Source organism: Thamnophis elegans, chromosome 11 (genome assembly GCF_009769535.1).
Source record: "Thamnophis elegans isolate rThaEle1 chromosome 11, rThaEle1.pri, whole genome shotgun sequence".
NCBI lineage: Eukaryota > Metazoa > Chordata > Lepidosauria > Squamata > Colubridae > Thamnophis > Thamnophis elegans.
This window is the reverse complement of record NC_045551.1, coordinates 16,209,638-16,231,319: the sequence shown is the minus strand read 5'-3', so window position 1 is coordinate 16,231,319 and position 21,682 is coordinate 16,209,638. Positions and strand designations below refer to the sequence as shown.

At 38.8% G+C, this 21,682-nt stretch overlaps 1 protein-coding gene across 1 annotated transcript in view; it reads right to left on the bottom strand.

The window, feature by feature from the left end:
- Window positions 1–17,052, bottom strand: part of ALOX5 (arachidonate 5-lipoxygenase) — a 125,767-nt gene extending 108,715 nt beyond the window's left edge. The window contains exons 1-3 of the mRNA XM_032227026.1: window positions 16,879–17,052; window positions 11,955–12,153; window positions 3,213–3,294 (exon numbers count right to left, since the gene is read on the bottom strand). Of these exons, the coding sequence (XP_032082917.1) occupies window positions 3,213–3,294; window positions 11,955–12,153; window positions 16,879–17,028 (431 nt within the window). The 5' untranslated portion in view covers window positions 17,029–17,052. The remainder of the gene's footprint in view (window positions 1–3,212; window positions 3,295–11,954; window positions 12,154–16,878) is intronic.
- Window positions 17,053–21,682: the final 4,630 nt, after the last annotated feature.

Sequence of the window (21,682 nt, the reverse complement as noted above, 5' to 3'; positions counted from 1 at the left end):
AGATGGATAACAAAGGTAACAGAGGATGGATTACAAATAGTAAACAAACCAGTTATGACAAATATAATAGAGTGCATGAGAGAAACTACAACTGAAGCTGGAATTTGTATTAGGTCATCCTTCAATGATGGTATACCTTTGGATTACCCAAGGTGTAATCGCACAAACAAAATAGTCACACAACATAAAGACTTATCGAATAGAATGGAATACTTATATAATCAATGCACTGAACTTTATGGAAATTATGCACCATCCTATAAGAAATTTAAGATTATGGAAAAAGGGCTACTTTTACCATATATGGAAATAAAGGCCCCTTCAAAGTTTATGCTTTTGCGTGGGAACATAACAGTGGCAAAATTTCCCTTTATATGGAAGGGTTGATGTACTATTGAATATCTTAAAGCACCAACCAGGTACACTAGACAAGTGGGTGAACAAAATAAAAAAGAGGTGAATATTTTTCTGGACTTAATGAAAGTGGCTCTCAACAGTTCATCTTTTTGCGTAAAGTGAGAGACAACAGTCTCGATATTATGTCTACGTATTTTGTTGGAGTGCCAGTCCCTGGAAAGTTTTTATTTGAGGAAACAAAAATCACCATAGAACCTAATAATTATAATTTGTCACAGGTGGATTATTTTCTTTGGGAGTCCACAAAGCCTAACAAATGGACTAACCAGAAAAAATGGTGATTGAGATAAAAACTGTATTACCAGCATATGATTATGTGCTATACAAGCAACCAGAGAAGAAACAAGAAAATGTGGTATATGTTCCTTTGTCTATTGGGCATGTGTTTACCTGTTCTTCTAACTAAACTAAATCAGTTAGTGGTACCTAAACACACTTGCAAGTGGATCACAAGCTAGGCAAAATCACATCAGATACCTGTACAATTAGCACAGGAGCCCCCCAGGGCTGAGTGCTCTCTCCACTTCTCTTCTCCAGGGGTGGGTTCTGGCAGGCACTATTGCCAATTTGCTCATGTGCACGCCGCAGGAAACAGGAAATGGAGCGGCCAGCACGAGAAAAGGAGAGCAGGTAGAAGAAAGAGGGAAAGCGGCCTCCTTTTTCCCACGCCGGCTGCTTCGTTTTCCATTTTTCCATTGCAGCATCGCGCCACTTTCCACACCCACCACTATCCAGATGCCCTTGCTTCCCCCAAGCATTTATTTGCCTACCTTCTTCAGCTCCGTCACATTCCTTTGCCCCTTTCCCTCACAATCATGTGCAGGGAAACAAAAGTTTGTGCGACTAAAAAAAAAAGTTCAGTCAATTCCAACTTTGTGACTTTTTTTTTGCAAGAAGTTGGAATTCATTGACCTTTTTATTAGTCCAACAAATTTTTGTTTCCCTGCACACAATGGTAAAAAAATGCAATGGAGAAATGTGATGGAGCTGAAATCAGGTTAGCCAAAAAGATGTTTGGGGGAAGTGAGGGCATCTGGGCGCCAGGCACTGAAACAGGCCATTCTCTCTCCAGCAGCTGCCCAGGCCCACTGGAGGGAAGGCCAGCATCTACCGGAACTTTAATGCAGCAGCATATCTATCATACATACATCCGCAGCTCAGGTTTCTAACAAATCACCTTCCAGAAACTTTTGTCTGATGCATTTCTCCTCTAAGATCAAGTTGCAATAACCAAGCGATTTTCCCTATGCACCTCAAGCATAACATTCTAACTCCATCCACTTCCATTGCAACACCTATTGAGTTCCTCTCAAAAAGAGTTTTGTACTTCTGAGCATATTGAGCCTTGCAGAATTTGAGGCTGAGGGAGCGGGGCCAAGAGAGTCATGGGAGGTAGTCTTAAATTTCACATGTCCGCCTCCGGGACATTTGCTCGGGAGCTGCCTCTGCTTCTCCAGAAGCTTCTGCTCTAATACTCCATCCTGTCTCATCCTATTGCTCTCTCCTCGCTGTTTCCGTGTGTGTGTCTCGGTGCCTTCTCCACATAATTTCCATCCGAAATCTGTTTCGGCTTCGGTCCACCTTTTAATCCTGCTCTTCTGCCTACCCACCACCTGTCTGGCTCCCTCTATTTTCCCAGTGGGAAAAGGCTCTCCTTTTCTTTCGCCCCAATTAGAGTCTAGGTCCTCTGAATCAGCTGCTTAGGTTTACTCCTCAATCATCCCCTCCCCAAGGCTATCTTTTGCTTCTCCTCCAACCCCAATTTTTAACTTCCCCATCTCTCCTGCATTGGAAGTTGAATGAAAACCAGACATGTTCCAGAAAACACAGATTCATCATAACTGGTTTGCCAAACTCAACAAAAAATTAGCTACCGGTTCTGACAAACTGGTGAGAACTGGCTGAATCCCACCACTGATATAAATGGGTTATAAAAATTGGAATGAATTATTACTTCAAAGACACTGACTATGGCTATACATTTGATTCTTATTCAAAATTCCAATGTGATCCATAGGATCAATAATGTGTTCTAAAAAATTTAACGCATTTTAAATGTATACAAAATAGATTATTCAAAGCTAAATAGTAAAATTAATCCCACCCAACAAAGTAAACATACTGTATTTTTCGGAGTATAACATGTACCTTTTTCCCTCAAAAAAGAGGCTGAAAATCTGGGTGCATCTTTTACACTGAATACAGCATTTTTTGGCCTCCTGAAACCCCGCCCCCTTCACCAAAATGGTGGTGCATAGACTTTAGGAGGCTTTCAGAGTGCTCCTGGGGGCTGGGGAGGGTAGAAATGAGCAAAAAACGGCCCGTTTTTTGCTCAATTTTGCCCCCCCCCCAGCCCCCAGGAGCAGTCTATAAGCCTTCTAAAGACTATGCATGACCTTTATTTGAAAAATGGGCCCATTTTCACAAAAAATGGTCCTGTATTTGTGAAAAATGGGCCATTTTTAGGAGGTCTGCACAGTGCAAAAACTTTTTTTTAAATTTGCTTCTTCAAAATCTTGGTGCGTCTTATACTCTGAAAAATATGGTATGTTTCAAAGTATACTTACTGTAAAAAAATCTGAAATTATATTTAATGAGATTTCTTTCTTCAATATACTATTGAAAATTATAACAAAATAGGACATTTGGAGAGAAGTTGGAATTTCACAGGACCAGATGATTCTTGTAAGGTTTTATGGTTTTTATTTAATGGTGGAGGAAATTCCTGGACCCTCACACAAGACTATGAATTGTATTCAATCCCTGAAATAGATGCTGATTTTATGAAAACTCACTTGTACAACTTCTGCCGTTCTTCCAATTCCTTACGTCTTTGAAGCTTAAGGATTTGAGTTTTCTCATCTTCAAAAAGCTTGGCTGCAGAAGTAATGATATAAAATGATAATTTAAAGATATGAAATATACAAATGCTTTATTTTTATTTAATGTATTTTAAAATCTTTACAATAAAAAGGATTGCCAACAGTTTATATGCTTTTAGGAAATTATTAGTTTTCCTCCCCGTCAAATTCATAGAGGGGCCACTTTCAATGACTCTGAGCTCTCCATGGTCTGTTCAATATTCCTCAGTAATATTTATTTATTTATTTCTACCCTGCCTTTATTATTTTTAATAATAACTCAAAGCAAAAAACATTATTCATCCTAATTCTCAAGCATTCTAATTTCTGAAGGTAATGCTATACTGATAAGGGCTATTACGGGATCTTTTTCTATATTAATTAAAATTTCAACTAAAGCATATCATCAGATCTTTCCAATCGTTGAGTTTGACATATCTAAAAATTGCTCGTCGGCATTACTGCTAAGTGTCTACCAGACTCTCAGTATTTGTCAATGTTTTGTTCCTGTGCAATCTAGAATAACATTAACCTTTTTGTTAATGTGGTCAAGTATTTCCTTCCTAATCATAATTTTCATGGTGTTCATTTTTAAAATAGGAAGTAAGAGTAGTATACTAATAATAACTCAAAGCAAAAAACATTATTCATCCTAATTCTCAAGCATTCTAATTTCTGAAGGTAATGCTATACTGATAAGGGCTATTACGGGATCTTTTTCTATATTAATTAAAATTTCAACTACAGCATATCATCGGATCTTACCAAACGCTGAGTTTGACATATCTAAAAAAATGCTCGTCGGCATTACTGCTAAGTGTCTACCAGACTCTCAGTATTTGTCAATGTTTTGTTCCTGTGCAATTTTTGTTAATGTGGTCAAGTATTTCCTTCCTAATCATAATTTTCATGGTGTTCATTTTTAAAATAGGAAGTAAGAGTAGTATACTTTTTTATATCTTTTCAAAGATATATGGTTTATACTCAAACATATTAATATATGGTTTATAGTCAAGCATAATATTAAATATTGTGATAACATTATTGCAACAGGAATAGGCCTAGTTTCCACCTCCTCTTGGGCTTCTATTCATAGGAAATGACCCCTATTTTTAATGTTTACCACAAATTGCCATATCATGTGAACTTTTTAAGATTTCAGTTTAAAAAATCCAGTTAAGCAAACCAGTCTAGTGTTTATTTTATAAACTTTAGAAGGAAGTACTCCAATCGCCCCAATGTTTTCTTTAGAATAACAAGGATTGGAGGTACAAAACCTGGATGATGTTGCCTTACCATCAACATAAAATGGAGCTCGCTCAGAGTCTGAAATACACCAAGTAAATGAGATGAAGTGTGCAGAGTAGAGGAGAGAGGTAAAGGAAGGAGAGAGGGATAGGAGAGAGGGCGGGGGGGGGAGAGGAGGAAAGAAAGAAAGAAGGAGTAGAAAGGGGAGAGAAGGAGAGAAGAAGGGGAAGTAGAGAAGAGAAGGACGACAGAGGGAAGAAAGGAGGTAGGGAGGGGGAGGAGATAGGGGGAAGAAAGTGATGGTTAGGATATAAATATGGTGTATGGAGAGCAGAAGAGCCAATAATCGTTTTTGGGGTTGATGGTAAGATGAATTGATGTAAACATTTAACAATATAATATAATGTTGGTTATGTAACAGTATACATGTTATTATTTTTTATGAAAATGAAAAAATAAAAACTTTTATTGAAAAATAGAATGAACTAAGATTTACAACAAATACCAAAAATAACCAAAAAAAGTTTATTTCAATATATAATGGACAAGAAAAAAGTAAAGGAAATGATAGCTTCACCAATGGCAGAAGATGACAGGTAGCAGGGAAAAAGCAGAACTGCTTAATTCCTTCTTTTCATCTGTCTTTAAGCAAATGTGGCTCTTTGGGCTCTCCGTTGTGGCTCCCTGTCCCATCAGTGGGTGGCCCCGCCACTTTCCCTCCCATCCCAGTCACTCCTTGCCTGGCCTGAGAAGGTAAGGACAATGGCAGGGGATGGAGAAGCGGCCAGGGCTGCTTCTCCACCGCCTCACTCTTGCAGGAGATTCTTCCAGCCCTTGTTGGTGCTGGCCGTGCCTTGCCCATCTGTGGCTTTAAGAAGCTCAGGGTAGCGCGAAAAGGGGGCTGGCCCTGCCAAACTTTGCATGCCCATCCTGGGGGTCAGGTTCGGAGAAAGAAAAATGCTCACCCGTCAGCCAGTCTCCCCTTTCTGTATCTCTCTCTCTCTCAATGTCTCTCTCAATGTCTCTCTCAATGTCTCTCTCAATGTCTCTCTCAATGTCTCTCTCAATGTCTCTCTCAATGTCTCTCTCAATGTCTGTGTGTGTGTGCGTGTGTGTATCTTTCTCTCTGTCTCTCTGTCTCTCTGTCTCTTCTCTCTTGGAAAGCTAAAGCTGGGTAAAGACAGCGAGCTCTCCTTGGGGCTTTTTGCTGCTCTTTTTCTTTCTTCTTTTTGGAAATCTGGGCTGGCTGAGGAATGAGTTTGAGCCGTGGTGGTTTCTTCCTCCTCCCCATTCTCCTCTCGTGACCCACTGACCAGCTGTAGTGAGGCAGGGAGGGTGCGCATGAGCAGGGAGACCCTCCTCAAGCGAGCGGCCACCTGTCCCGCATGCATCTTTGCTGCACTTTGGCCGATCCCAGCTGCTTGCTTGAGGGTCTCCCCACTTGTGCGCACCCTCCATGCCTACAGCCAGCCAGGGGGTTGCGAGAGGAAAAGGAGGGGAAGGAGGAGGGGAATCGCCTAAAAGGAAGCCTCCACTCCGGCTCATGCTCATTCCTCAGCTAGCTTGGATTTTCAAAAAGTTGCCAAGAAGAAAGGAGTAGCAGAGAGAGAGAGAGAGAGAAACACAGAGAGAGAGACATAGAGAGAGAGAGACACACACACACACAGACACCGAGAGAGGGGGGGAGAGAGATACAGAGAGTGGGGGGTGAGAGAGGGTGAGAGAGACATAGAGAAATACAGGGGGGGAGAGAGGGGGTTATGGTTCCCATTTTTTAAAAAATAATCAGTTCTGTGCCCTAATGACCGGCTGGATAGGTGTGGCTGGGGGAGGTGTCATGTGACTGGGAGTGAGTGACATCGAGTTGGCCAGATTTTGTGGGTCCCATGTTTTTTTTTTCTGTGAGAAACGGGTCCAAATGGCTCTTTGAGTGTTCAAGGTTGCAGACCCCTGACCTTGGACAAGTTCAAATTATCAGGACCAAATGATTTGTTTACATTTCAGGTTTCTGAAGGAGCTGGCAGATGTGATTTCAGAAACACTGAATAAAACCTTGCAGAACTTCTAGAGCTTTTGGAACTGCCAGAAGAGTGGAAAAGAACTAATATGGTTCTGATTTTCAAAAAGGGGGAAAAGAGCATCCAGGAAACTACAGACTTGACATCAATATCTGGGGAGATCCTGGGAAAGATAATGTCAGATCCCTAAACGTGATACTGTCATACAATTGGGAGGAGGAGGGCCTTGGAATCAATTTATTGGCAACACCTGTGACAACTGATATTTTACAAGAGGTTTCCTGGCACTGAAAGGCCGGAGATCCCACCACTTTTTGGGGAATGTTTATGATGGCTGTGTGGGGTGTTTTACTTTAATGCCTAAAGGAAGTTAGCCATGGGAATGTATGTTTATTCAGCTCTCAGGACAGTTGATAAAGGAAACATCTTCACACTTGTGTATTGGTTAGAATTTGCATGGGAGGGGGTCACTACTGCTTTAATTCTACCTGCATTGCTTAAGGGGATTCAGATGTTGCTTTGCCTCTAATGGTTTCCATCCTTCTTAATTAAAGGTTCCTTTTGAAATAATCCGTTTCAAGAGTCTTCATTTTCTTAAGTTAGGAAAGGAGCCCTTACAGATAATCATGCAGTGAATTTGTGAGCATCTAGAAATGAACAAATTACTAAAGCCCACATGGGTTTGTTAAAAGCAGGTCATCCCATACATACCGTATTTTTCAGAGTATAAGGTACACCAGAGTATAACACACACCAAGATTTTGAAGAAGCAAATAAAAAGTTTTTGCACTATGTAGACTTCCCAAAAACAGCCTGTTCTTCACAAAAATGGGCCCATTTTTTGTCAAAAAAGGCATTTAGGATGCTTATAGAGTGCTCCTGGGGGCTGGGGTGGGGGGCAAAATTGAGCAAAAAATGACCCTTTTTTGCTCATTTCTGCCCTCCACAGCCCCCAGGAGCACTCTGGAAGCCTCTTAAAGCCTATCCATGGCCATTTTGGTGAAGGGAGCGGGGTTTTGGGAGGCAAAAAATGCTGTATTCAGTGTATAAGACACACCCAGATTTTCAGCCTCTTTTTTGAGGGAAAAGGGTGTGTCATATTCTGAAAAATATGGTACCTTATTGCGTTTTTTAATAGGGTGACTAAGTTTGTGGTCAAGGACATGCTGTGCATATAGAATACTTAGACTTTAGTAAGGCATTTGACAACGTACATCACAGTCTACTTCTTGGTAAGATTGATGTGAGATAGACACTACCACTACGAGAGGGATTCACAATTGGCTGACCAACGGCACATATATAATCTCAAAGATTTCATTTTCACCAAACCACAATAATCTTCCTGATTAATATATATTAGAGGAATTAAAAGGGAAGTATCTTTGATCAAAACTATGTTTCTACACTTCCAAATTTGAAACATTATTTTAATAAAAATAACACTAGAAAAATAATTTGGATAAAAAACATTGATTTATGAAATTTATAAACTTATTTGACTCCAACAGAGTATAAAATTCCTCTCTGAGGGAGGCTTCAAAATGTAATAAAAATGCATACATATTATTTAGCCTAATAATTTATTGTTATTATTCTACATTTTAAAAATTCCATCTTTCGTATCCTATTTCATTCCTGAATTCAAATGGCTAACATTTAAAATAGCCTTATACTGCTGCTACCTCCTGCTTTAAACTATTTTTAAGATTTTTTAAAAACATAATTCATCAAATTTATTATAAAATATTCACTGCATTTTCCCTCTGTTTAGACGGGAATAAAAGTATTAGTTTTAATTTTGAAAGTTTGTTCAAAAGTCTGTGCCAGTTTTGTCTATTAGTTTTAACATTTCTGCAGATATGGCATCAGATCCCAACATCTATTTTAAAAATTGTTTCTTAACAATTTAAGTTGTTTAATTTAAATTTAATTGTTTTTCATGTAAATTTTTATTTATATAATAATATGATATACTGTCATTAAAAGCCTAGTTCATATGCACTTCCTCCACGTGTAGCTTCACTGTCAGGTATTTTACCCCTTTTCAATCTATCTATTATACAGGAAGATAGAGGGAAACAGAAATTCAGCATTCTTGTTAAGAGGGTAAATACTATGCAAACAGATATGACAGCAGAAAAGGGGAACATATTGAAAGGCAGGTTTTGAAACAGGAAATGAAAAGGGGAAGAGACAGATGAAAAGATGCAGTGTTTCCAAATTAAGTGTAGAAGTTAGAATATTCAGAAAAAGAGTTGCTAACAATCCTGAGCTGAATGAAGAACTTCATAGCAACATTTTATGTCAGATAGTGGAAGTTACTGACTTGTTTAGTGCAACCATTTGTAATGAATAGGTCTTCACATATTATTGGGGAAAAGCTGAAAGGCAGCCTTAGTGCATCAGGTGCAGGAGCAAATTTTGCAAAGGTGGAAGAGGGATAGAGAGGAGGGGTTGGTTATGTCACTGCAATGATATAAAAGCAACCTGGAATTAAGGAGAAACTTTCTAACAGTTAGAACAATTAACCAGTGGAACAGATTGCCTTCAGAAATTGTGGAGATTTTTAAGAAGAGACTGAACAGTCACTTGCCTGAAATGGTATAGTGTTCCCTGTTTGAGCTGGGGGATGAACTAGAAAGATCCCTTCCAGCTCTATTCTATTCTTAAAAGCAGCTGAAGAAAAGGGAGACCCTCTGCTCAGAGTCTGAAAAACCTAATTGGATTTTATCAGGGGGGATTTCCATCTCCCTGAGTGGAGAGAGATTTGCACATGGTCTGTTCCAGAGTTCCTCCATCCTGTGGCACCTCACACTGCTTACCTTCTCCTGCATCACCACTCCCATGAGGCTGTGCTCCTTATTTGGGATATAGTTTTAATATATTATTAATACTTCCTCCTTTTTACTGCTTCTGTCACTTTCAAACTCCTTTAAGCACTTTGTATTATTCAGCTACAGGTGAAACTTGAAAAATTAGAATATGTGCAAAAGTTCATTTATTTCAGTAATGCAACTTAAAAGGTGAAACTAATATATGAGATAGACTCATTACATGCAAAGCAAGATAGTTCAAGCCGTAATTTGTTATAATTGTGATGATTATGGCTTACAGCTCATTAAAACCCCAAATCCACAATCTCAGAAAATTAGAATATTGTGGAAAGGTGCAATATTCTAGGCTCAAAGTGTCCCACTCTAATCAACTAATTAAGCCATAACACCTGCAAAGGGTTCCTGAGCCTTTAAATAGTCTCCCAGTCTGGTCAGTAGGAATCACAATCATGAGAAAGACTGCTGACCTGACAGTTGTGCAGAAAACCATCATTGACACCCTTCATAAGGAGGGAAAGCCTCAAAAAGTAATTGCAAAAGAAGTTGGATGTTCCCAAAGTGCTGAACATTAATAGAAAGTTATGTGGAAGGGAAAAGTGTGTAAGAAAAAGGTGCATAAGCAGCAGGGATGACCGCAGCCTGGAGAGGATTGTTAGGAAAAGGCCATTCAAAAGTGTTGGGGACTTTCACAAGGAGTGGACTGAGGCTGGAGTCAGTGCATCAAGAGTCACCACACACAGACGGATCCTGGACATGGGATTCAAATGCCGTATTCCTCTTGTCAAGCCGCTCCTGAACAACAACGTCAGAAGCATCTTACCTGGCTAAAGAAAAACAGATCTGGTCTGTTGCTCAGTGGTCCAAAGTCCTCTTTTCTGATGAGAGCAATTTTTGCATCTCATTTGGAAACCAAGGAGCCAGAGTACGGAGGAAGAATGGAGAGGCACACACTGCAAGATGCTTGAAGTCCAGTGTGAAGTTTCCATAGTCTCTGTTGATTTGGGGAGCCATGTCATCTGCTGGTGTTGGTCCACTGTGCTTAATTAAGTTCAGGGTCAACGCAGCCGTCTACCAGGAGATTTTGGAGCACTTCATGCTTTCTTCTGCAGACGAGCTTTATGGGGATGCTGACTTCATTTTCCAGCAGGACCTGGCACCTGCCCACACTGCCAAAAGCCCCAAAACCTGGTTCAATGACCGTGGGATTACTGTGCTTGATTGGACAGCAAACTTGCCTGACCTGAACCCCATAGAGAATCTATGGGGCATTGCCAAGTGAAAGATGAGAGACATGAGACCGAATAATGCAGAAGAGCTAAAGGCCGCTATTGAAGCATCCTGGTCTTCCATAACACCTCAGCAGTGCCACAGGATGATAGCTTCCATGCCACGCCGCATTGAGGCAGTAATTGCTGCAAAAGGGCCCAAACCAAGTACTGAGTACATATGCATGCTTATACTTTTCAGAGGTCCAATATTGTTCTATGTCCAATCCTTGTTTTATTGATTGCATGTAATATTCTAATCTTTTGAGATTGTGTATTTGGGGTTTTCATGAGCTGTAAACCATAATCATCACAATTATGACAAATCACGGCTTGAACTATCTTGCTTTGCATGTAATGAGTCTCTCTCATATATTAGTTTCACCTTTTAAGTTGCATTACTGAAATAAATTTTGCACGATATTCTAATTTTTCAAGTTTCACCTATATGTTAATCATGGAATTTAGTTCATAGCAGCTACAGAATATTATTTCTATTAATCATCAGAGTGTTCTGAATAACACCTTTTTGCCTTCAAGTCTTCAAGATTCAATGACTAATGGCCAATGCAACCTTTATGAAGTATCCTGGAAATGGGCCACAACTGGAAAAAATGTTTGGCAGGTGCATCATCAGTTTCAATTGGGAACTTCAAAAAGAGGAAGATGCCAAAATCCCAGAATTGTATATGCAGTCAAGGACTGAAAAGCAGAATGCAAATAGAGAAGTGGGAAATCGGGCTATAGAATTTCAAGGACAGAGACCAAGTAGTACCACTCAAACCACAGATGTTTCTATGTTAGTACACAAGACTGGGGGGGGGGGGGGAATCCAGTAAAGACTAGAGATTTTGACTTGAGAAAACAAGACTCATGTGACACTTCACTGAAACATGGTGAATGATATTCATTATTCCAACTTTAACACAAGCACAAAATTCTGCTCTGCTTCACTCCGTCCTGGTCAGACCCCATTTGAAGTACTATTTTCAGTTCTGAGTACCATAGTTCAAGATGATAAACTGATGTGAATTACAGAATAAGAGTGGTGGAAGGACCTTGGGAATGTATTCTAGTCCAAAGCCTACTCAAGCAGAGACCCTATGCCATTCTGGACAAAGAATTAAGTTAAATTAAGAATTAAATTAAAAGATAAGAGGATACGAAAAGGATGAGCAGAGTAAAACCAAGTCTGAAGAGGAACAATTAGAAGATTACCGAGGTCTTACAGAAGAGACAGAGAAGGGAAGATATTATAGCAGTGTTCAAATATCTAAAGTTATCTTATAGAACAGGAAATGCACTGACCTCGACCATCTCGGAGAACCACCTCTTTTTCATCTGTAATCCACCTGTAACATGGAAACTCCAGGTAATCACCAACTGGTGTTTTCACAGCGATATATTTAAGGTACCAATCATCAGGAAACCAGTACTTCCGCTTTTCAATTTTTATCAATTGGATTTCCCCCAAGTCCTCTGTCACTGTAACTTCATAAGTATCAGTCTGGGAAGAAGGAAAAAAAAGACTGTGATATGCTGGAGAACCTAAATGCAGCCACCTGGAAATAATTTAACTTCACATTTTCAAGAGTGTTCATGTCAAACTAACAAGACTTTGGAAAATGTACTTTTAAGCAGGCTTTGTCACCATTGCCCTTGCTGTATTGTGAAGCATGTCCAAAACAACTGATTGTGAATCATGTCTAAAACCAATCAGTTCATGTCTGTTTCCATCATGGCAGCAGAACTGTATTTTCCAACTAGGGCAATATTTAGATGTGTAAGATCACAGCTGAAACTCTACTTTTGAAGTTTCCCAGTTTGGGAAATTCTGCACTAGACCAATCTTAACATGTTTCTGGCTTTATGCATGGACACACAATGGATTTAGTTCAACTACTGCTGAGAATCTATAGACAGGAATGTTCTATGTAATTCCATTGTAACTGATGTTACAATATTATTTCAAAGTTTATACTATCCACATTGCTAATTTTAACCTCTTTTCTGTATATGCGTCTTCTGAACAAGTCTTTCAGCATATTTTGTTTTAATACTGTCTTTTAGTCAATTGTTTTGTCTACACGTATTTTTATAATTAACCAGACATCAATTTAATTTTGCATATTTGAATACTAATTCTCTTGTGCTGATTAATGATTACAATAAAGTTATCATCTGTTAGATCCAGCTGGTGTCCTATATATACCTAGCAATTTGCTCATCTTGCTTGTGATGTTACTAAAACTCTCATTTATGGAATATTCCTTGGATTACATCATGATGATTGTTGTTTTTCATTGTTCAGTGGTAAAGGGAAATATCTGACTTAACTGAGATGGGGAAGTGGAAAATTTTACAACAGAAAATATTTTTATAACAAGAACAGAAACAGGATTTTAACTAAAGAAGCATTCATATTGAATTTATGTGTATCACATTAGCTGTAAAAGAATAACCAATACAATTGTTTTGCAAGAAAAATATATGACAGGGCTCTTTAGCTTAAAAACTGTAGGACTATAGCATATATCACATAATATGATCAGTACAGAATCTTACATTAACTTGATTTTCACAGGGATAGCTCAACCCCTTCCTGTCTCATGTATGTACCTGTTAAAGAGGCCTATATGATATTTTGCATAATATTTGGATATTTATAGTAAATATGAAAATTAAGGACCATTACAATTTAAATAAATTTCACAAATATAAGGAAAAACAAGGCAAATGTGACTAACAAGGCTTCATTTATACATATGTAACAGACTAATGACAGTGAGATTAGAAACACATTTGAAACTACGCAGGCTCAAAATCAAGGAATAAAAACCCAATTTTGTGGGACTGGGGGAATAGGAGAATCTGTTTGCAGCAGTTTAAAACTTCTACATTTCTATATTTGAGATTAAGCATAGACTATGCAAAGTAACTATAAAGAGATTATATAAATTTTGTTCTTCTACATCATAATAAACCATTGTTCCTAGTTCCTTTTTATATAAAATATGAATATTTTTCAACTCCTCCATTCTGTTTTTCCCCTCTTCTTGTCTTCTCATAATTTCTGTCAAAAACTGTAGCAGAATTTAGTACCCTTTCAGTTCTAGGATTAAAATATGAACAATGTGCCTCTAAGTCCTTCCTTCAATAATGAAGAAGTTCACATAAAAAGAACTACCTTTTCATATTCAATTGCAGGCCAGGGTTCATTCAAAAATGCAAAATGCAAACCCTATATGATTAAATACCAAAAATAAAATAAAAAACAACTTAGGAATTTTTGCTTTAATTTTTATATGCATGTGTGTCAGTTTATTGGATGGTGAGATTTGAAAGGCAGAAAAGACCATGGTGAAATTTAGAAAAGGAGGGTAGTTTTAAAAAAAGTCCATTAATTGGGGTGGGGAGGGCATTCTCAGAATAATGCAAACAGTGTTGTAGCATTGTAGCCTATAGACATTGTTGACATAAACAGCATTTCTTTGATATTAGTCTTCATGTTAAAACAAGTTTTTCTGTTAGAAAAAGTTACTGAGATTTTCCAAACTCCTTGGCAATTTGTATCAATTTGCCTTCAACAATGCTCATGTAACTAGATATTTAATGATTTATTTAAATACATTTTGTAATCAGGATATAAGTCTATGCTGCACACTTTTCATATATAATTATTTAGATCCATGATGGAATAGAAAACTCGTACGAGAATGTCAATAGGATTTTGATTATCTGTCAAGCTCCTTGTATTCTGGTCTCCAAAATCAGAAAGATCTAATATATCCTGGAAAACATTCTAGCAAGTTAGCAATTATCAGATTTCTGAGCTCGAGTTTTGTAATGAGAGCAGTCATGCTCTTGCTCCAGATTGGCTGTAGAACCAAGACAGCCCCTGAAATCTGGGCCTAAATTGTTTCAAGGACCCCAAGTTGTTTCAACTCTGGAGCATAGAGGAAAATATAAACGAGTATAGTAGTAGCAGTTTCTGATTGACATTACTGGATAGGCTAATAAACATGCTTCATTCTGTTTCTAGCTCTGCTTTAACTCATGTCAGATCCCTAAAAGTGATACTGCCATTCAACAGGGAGAAGGGGAGCCTTGGAATTAAATCATTAGCAACATGAAACAACTGAGTTTTACAACTTTACAACTGGTTCCCTGTCACCGGGAGATTGAAGGTCCCAACATCTCTGGAGGGAAGTTTATGGTAGCCATGTGGGATATATAACTTTGATGTCTAACTAGAGATAGCCATGGGAACCTGTGCTTTATTGACTCCCAGGGCAGAAGAGTTAAAGAAACATCTTCACACTTGTGTATTGGTCAGAATCTGCATTCGGACAAAGGGGAGGGGTCATTATCAGCTTAATCCCACTTGTATTGCCTAAAGGTTTTCAGATGCTGCTTTGCTTCTAATGGTTTCCATGCTGCTTGATTAAAGGTTCCTTTTGAAATAATCCGTTTCAAGAGTCTTTACTTTCTCAAGTTAGGAGATGAGCTATTACACTCCAGCTCTTTTCAAATTCCAGAACACAGCTAAAAGACTGACCAATTCTGCTTTGACTTCAGTCTGTAAATTTTCTTTAAGCTTTGGAGCCAGAGGCTTGGCCACATCTAACTTTTGGTGCTAAATAAGAATCACACCTATGGAGTAAATATTCATTCAGATGTTCCTTGCCTCTAACTTCCATACAATATTTGGAATACAAATCCTCTTAATCCAGACATTCAAATACAGATTTAAATTACTTCAGTGGAAGAAAAAGTTATAATAACAGAGCAAACATAACATATGTGTAAGAGAGACTAAACATACATTGGGATGAAATAAATTATAAAGAAACATGAAGGCAGTATTAATTGGTAGGGTGGATATGCATCTTTCCAATGAGGCCATGGCAGGTAGAGGCCTCATGAGCTAACCCCAGAGTTGAGGCCATGGCAGGTAGGGTGACAAAACAAGGCAGACAGAGCCACAAACATACATAAGCAAGAATAAGTATTTAGAAATAGTAAATGTTTCAACCTATAATAATCTCTTCTTCATTACTTTCTAGAATGTCAAATACAGTTGCTGCTAAAGAGACAAAAGTAGAAATTAGGTCTAAACCTCTCTGCCACTGTAACAACAATAGAAAACACAGAAAAGTATGACTAACTGCTCCTTTCAAAAACAATTTTCTTTTTTAGTTGCTCCTCCCCACCTAAAGGCTTACATATATGGGGCAAGACTAAGCAAAGGATGGCAGCAAAGAGTATCCACCATTATTTCATTTTGTTCAAAAATTTGAACAAAACTGTTTTAAAAAATTTCCCTTTTGAATTTTCATCCTCTTTGGGTCTAATTAGAGCTCTTAGAATAAGAAACAAAAGCCTGGATACTCTTAGAGCAGTGTTTTTCAACCACTGTGCCGTGGCACACTAGTGTGCCGTGACATAGTGTAAGGTGTGCCGTGGGAAAAACACCCGCCTATAGTCAATATAGGCACAGAGTTAAAAATTTTTAACATTTTCTAATGGTGGTGTGCCTTGTGATTTTTTTCATGAAAAAAGTGTGCCTTTGCACAAAAAAGGTTGAAAAACACTGTCTTAGAGGAACCTCTGCTTTACTGCCTCCCCTCCCCAATTTCTTGCATAATACTACAGAGGAAGTTACCAAGTACTTCTTACAAATATCATTTTGGACACCTTCACAATCCTGATACAGCAAACCAGAGATTTCTGATGAATTACACTGAAAAAAGTACGAATACAGATTTCTCCTTTCTAGATAGTGCAGTACTGTATGGCCATTTTCGCCCTATGCGGTCCGAAAAACAAACGGTAACAAGCAAACGGAGGCAGGATCCTTTCTTGCAAAATAGCTCTTATATCACGCAACAGAAAATTATTAAGCAGCTGCATTTCCGCATCATAATACAGAAGGTATATTATACTTTCCGCTTTCCACGATAAGGCAAATTAGCATTCAAAATTTTTGCTTGCTATTCAGGAGGCAAAGTTGTGTGGTACTGTGGCAGAATGCAAACATCCCTCGATAACTTAGAAGGGATGTAAGAGTGCAAATAGGAAGCCAATATCGATGAGTAACTACTGAGGGACAAGGAAAGAAATAAATGACTTTTTGTCGCTGTAAAACGTAATCTCAAATAGCTTGTGCCGAGAGAGAAGCGACCGTACATATCTCGATATTCCACAGCTCGCCCACCACCACCTCACTTACAGCACCGCGCTCGAAGTCATTATAGAAGGGCTTGTCAAGCAGGTGTCTCTCGCTCGTGCCGGCTAAGCCCACCAAGGTAAGGTAGATATAGTCGTCGGTCCCTGCGAACCATTGAGTTCCCGTCGCCACTGTCACGAAGTAGGATGGCATGACTAGAGCTCAGTAGTATTGATCCACTTTGCTAATAAATTCACAATTTATGGAAGGCTGATGGTAATTCTATGGGCGGAACAAATTGGCCACAACCAGCCATGTCGCTTTTCCCGCCCTTGAGGGGAAGTTGGAGTAATGATTGACAAGGCGTAGAGCGTGAATGTTCTCATTTCTGAAATGAAATCTCGAAGTCTGATTAGGGTCTCTCTAAATGATATTTATTTTGACAGTATAGTTAAAAACGTATACCATTGAACAGATGGAATTTGCAGCAAAATACAATACCATTGTCTAAACGTTTCTGCCTGCCTAAATCATGCTTAAGTAGTAGGGAGCTGAATCAGATTTAATCTTCGTTAAATCTTCGTTTTGTATCCTTGATATCCCCCTTTTCAACTTTTTTCTATTTGGCGTACATATTATGTAGCTTTACAAATTTTTCAGTTGTAAAAAAAAAACCCAAAAATGCTAATATTTTCTTTTATCTGTAATCAAGTTTTGGTTAAAATATCACTTGCTGCTTTTAATTTTTATTAGTTTTAGAGTCTGAAAACTGCTTTTGTTTGCTATTAGGCAAAGTTACTTTAAAATAACTTTGGCAACTAATTCTTAATTAACTGCAGAAAGAAATAGAAGCAAATTAAATCAGTACTTGCAAATCAAATCGTATTTTAAATAGCTTTTAACTGTAGACTGGCTCTTCCATGATGAATGTGACTTATGGTATCTCTAAGTATCTCTAACTACCTAAAAATTCAAACTGAATGAAGACTAAATATTATAGTCATAAACCAGCTTATAAACAGAAAACAAAGTGTGAAATTGCAAATACTACAGTAAAAGTATTCTAAAAGTAGTATGGTCAACATGTGTGATATTTACAATGAAACTTAGCCACATTAAAAGAAATAAATCACACGAATCATAATAGCAACTGTAAAGGCTCTGGAAATTTGAGTGCTATAGATGATGTATTTACTAAATGCAACTGGGCATTTTTGTAGTAGTGGCAATATGAAAGAACATGAGAGTATTTCAAATATTCCTCCACTAGAAGAATGGTCTTTTTTCAAATTGAATGCCCCATTGTTTCTCCTCAAAAAATGATTAATATTGGAAAAGATGGCTGATTAATCAACTGGAATAGGTCACAATGTCATACAAATATGCTCATTATTGTGGCTTATATTGCTAAGAATCTTTCATAAATACATGAAAAATATAATAGATGTCTTTAATGTCTGATGAGTAGTGTACTGCTTATTTGTATTTTAAAGCAAAGCAACAGCTTGAATGCATGAACCTTTATATAATTATGAAATATATTAATTATATAAAACAATGTTTTGAAAACTAAGTCAGATGTATTTTCCTTTATTCCAAATTCTTAAATAAAGCCAATTTCAGAAACAAATTAAATACCAACATAAAAATGCAGTCAAATTCTGACTGATCTATCCTGGTAGTAAACTAACATATAAACCTCTCTTGTATTCCTTTTAGCAAGTGTAGACCTGGCAAAAACCTTAACTGGTAGAAAGATGTAGAGCAGGGGTGTCAAACTAGCGGCCTGGATGGGTCACACTCTGGCTACGCCCACCCCCAGTTTAGTGAAGGGGAAAAATAGCAATAGTACTTAGACTTATATATTGCTTCAGTGTTTTTACAGTCCTCTTTAAGCGGTTTACAGAGTCAGCATATGGCCCCCATCAATTTAGGTCCTTAGTTTATCACCTCGGAAGGATGGAAAGCTGAGCCAACATTGAGCCCGGTAGGATTTGAACTGCTAAATTGCAGGCAGCTTGCAGGCAGAAGTAGCCTGCAGTACTGCACTCTAACCACTGTGGCTCTGGCAAGTCGCAATACATCACGTGATGACATGAGTTTGACACCCCTGATGTAGAGCATGGGTGCCCAACCTTTTGACTTCCAGGGCCACCAGAGGTGGGTTGCTAATTTTTTCACTACCGGTTCGCTGGTGGACGCTTGCGCGCTAACGATGTTTCTGTGCATAAATGTCCAGGCAGGTGGGCAGAGCCTGCCGCCTCCAATACCAGTTTGCCCAATCCAGGCAGAACCGGGAGCAAGCCACCTGAGGGCCACAGTGAGTGAAGAGAAAATATGTAATATTGTTAATGTATATAAATCATATAATGTTAAAAGCTTATCTTGTGAGGTCACATTGCTAGTCATCCAGAAAGGCATAAAGCTCATTGCAGGTTGTTTATACAGGTGAAACTCGAAAAATTAGAATATCATGCAAAAGTTCATTTATTTCAGTAATGCAACTTAAAAGGTGAAACTAATATATGAGATAAGATTCATTACATGCAAAACAAGATAGTTCAAGCCGTGATTTGTCATAATTGTGATGATTATGGCGTACAGCTCATGAAAACCTCAAATCCACCATCTCAGAAAATTAGAATATTACATGCAATCAATAAAACAAGGATTGGACATAGAACAGATCTCTGAAAAGTATAAGCATGCATATGTACTCAGTAGTTGATTTAGGCCCCTTTTGCAGCAATTACTGCCTCAATGCGGCGTGGCATGGAAGCTATCAGCCTGTGGCACTGCTGAGGTTTTATGGAAGACCAGGATGCTTCAATAGCAGCCTTCAGCTTTTCTGCATTGTTCAGTCTCATGTCTCTCATCTTTCTCTTGGCAATGTCCCATAAATTCTCTATGGGGTTCAAGTCAAATGAGTTTGCTGGCCAATCAAGCACAGTAATCCCACAGTCATTGAACCAGGTTTTGGTGCTTTTGGCAGTGTGGGCAGCTGGAAAATGAAGTCAGCATCCCCATAAAGCTCGTCTGCGGAAGGAAGCATGAAGTGCTCCAAAATCTCCTGGTAGATGGCTGTGTTGACCCTGGTCTTAATGAAGCACAGTGGTCCAAAGTCCTCTTTTCTGATGAGAGCAACTTTTGCCAAAAGCACCAAAAACTGGTGCAATGACCATGGGGTTACTGTGCTTGATTGGTCTCTCCATTCTTCCTCCATACTCTGGGTCCTTGGTTTCCAAATGAAATGCAAAAGTTGCTCTGAAATAAATGAACTTTTGCATGATATTCTAATTTTTCGAGTTTCACCTGTAGCTGCTGTGGAAACTATTTGGCAAATGCTAAGAGAAAATAAGGCATTGTAAAAAAAAATTAAGAATGATGCCAATATAACAAACCCTTTTGTTCAAAGCCTTCTGTGAACAGGTGTAAATGCATGTAGAAACAAAGCAGACCTTAATTAATGCGGATCATGTGGGCAATGCAAATATAGGTTCTCATATACATGTTTCCCTTTATATATTTTTATTGTTGTTTTATATTTGATGCGTGGTAAATATTTTAAATATTGGTCTTTGCCTGTAAGTAATTTCATATATAGAATCAAAAATTTAACAAATGGGGGGAAAAAACCAGAAATGTTGAAAAGGCCCTTCTTCAGACCATGAGGTCCTAAGGCAGACCTGGACATTTAATGACCCCCAGTCCACTTCCGGCCTTTTGGCTGTCCTTGTCGGGTCCATGTGAGGTCAATTGGAAATTAAATATTAAATATAAACGCCTGCTGCAGGGGCAGAAGTCAGATTGACTCCACTGTGCATTCCTTCACTTGGCTGGCAGCAGCAGCAAAGTGAGAAGTGTTTTTCTCTGCCTGTGCAGTACTCACACCTTGCCTAGAGCAGCCTGAGAAGGTGGCAGTGGTCATCTTAAGAGGGGACCTGGGCTTTACCACTTTCTCCCCCCCCCCCAAAAAAAAGTGGGTGGAAATGTCTATGCGTCTTATAGAGCAAATATTGTGGGAGGGGGGTTGGTGTGGTGGCAGTGTTTGCTGCTGCCCGTCACTGCTGCCGCCATGGATTGCTGGAGCCTTCACTCGGCAGTTGGATGCCCCCCCCCCCGGAATACCACCGATTAGCTGTTCTAGGCAACGGGGATTGCTGCCGCTAATTGCCATCACCACCATTTGGTAGCTGCAATCGGCGGCAGCAATCCCCGCCGCCTACAACAGCAGCGAAGGCTCCAGTGTACCCCAGCAGCAGCAGCAACTCAGCTTAGTTGACTGGTGGTAGGCACAATGGAGTGGAGCCCCGACGAACCACGTGTTGGGGCTGCAATAACATGCTGAAGCTGCCCAAGCCGTTTGCTGTGAGGACGCTAGCCAGATGAATACCAGATGGATGCTGGGAGGCAGTGGCAGATTCCCCCTCCCCCCTTGTTTTCCTCTTCTAAAGCTAATGTGTCTCTTATGGTCCGTTGCTTCTTATAGTGTAAAAAATACAATAATTGCTCATCCCTGCCCTAAGGTGTATCTTAATTATATTTAAAACTGGTTCTGTGGTTCAAACCATCGAAAAGCCAACTATCAGGAAATTAAAACAAGTTAGTGCTAAAAGTTAGAATAAGCTGAGAAATTTGTAGTCTTTCAAATTCCTGAATTACTTCAGATAATTACTTTTACCACTGACCATTCTGCCTGGATCTGCCAGGAGCTTTAATTCATCTGTGTATGAAATGGAAAATATGCTTTGTCTCGTTCTGGATATGTCTGAGGTACCATTTCAGATTAGCCAGTGTAAGAGAAGCAGAACCTAGAATATTTTGGCTATTCGAGATTCCAATAAAGCAAAAACCAGAGAAAATGAAT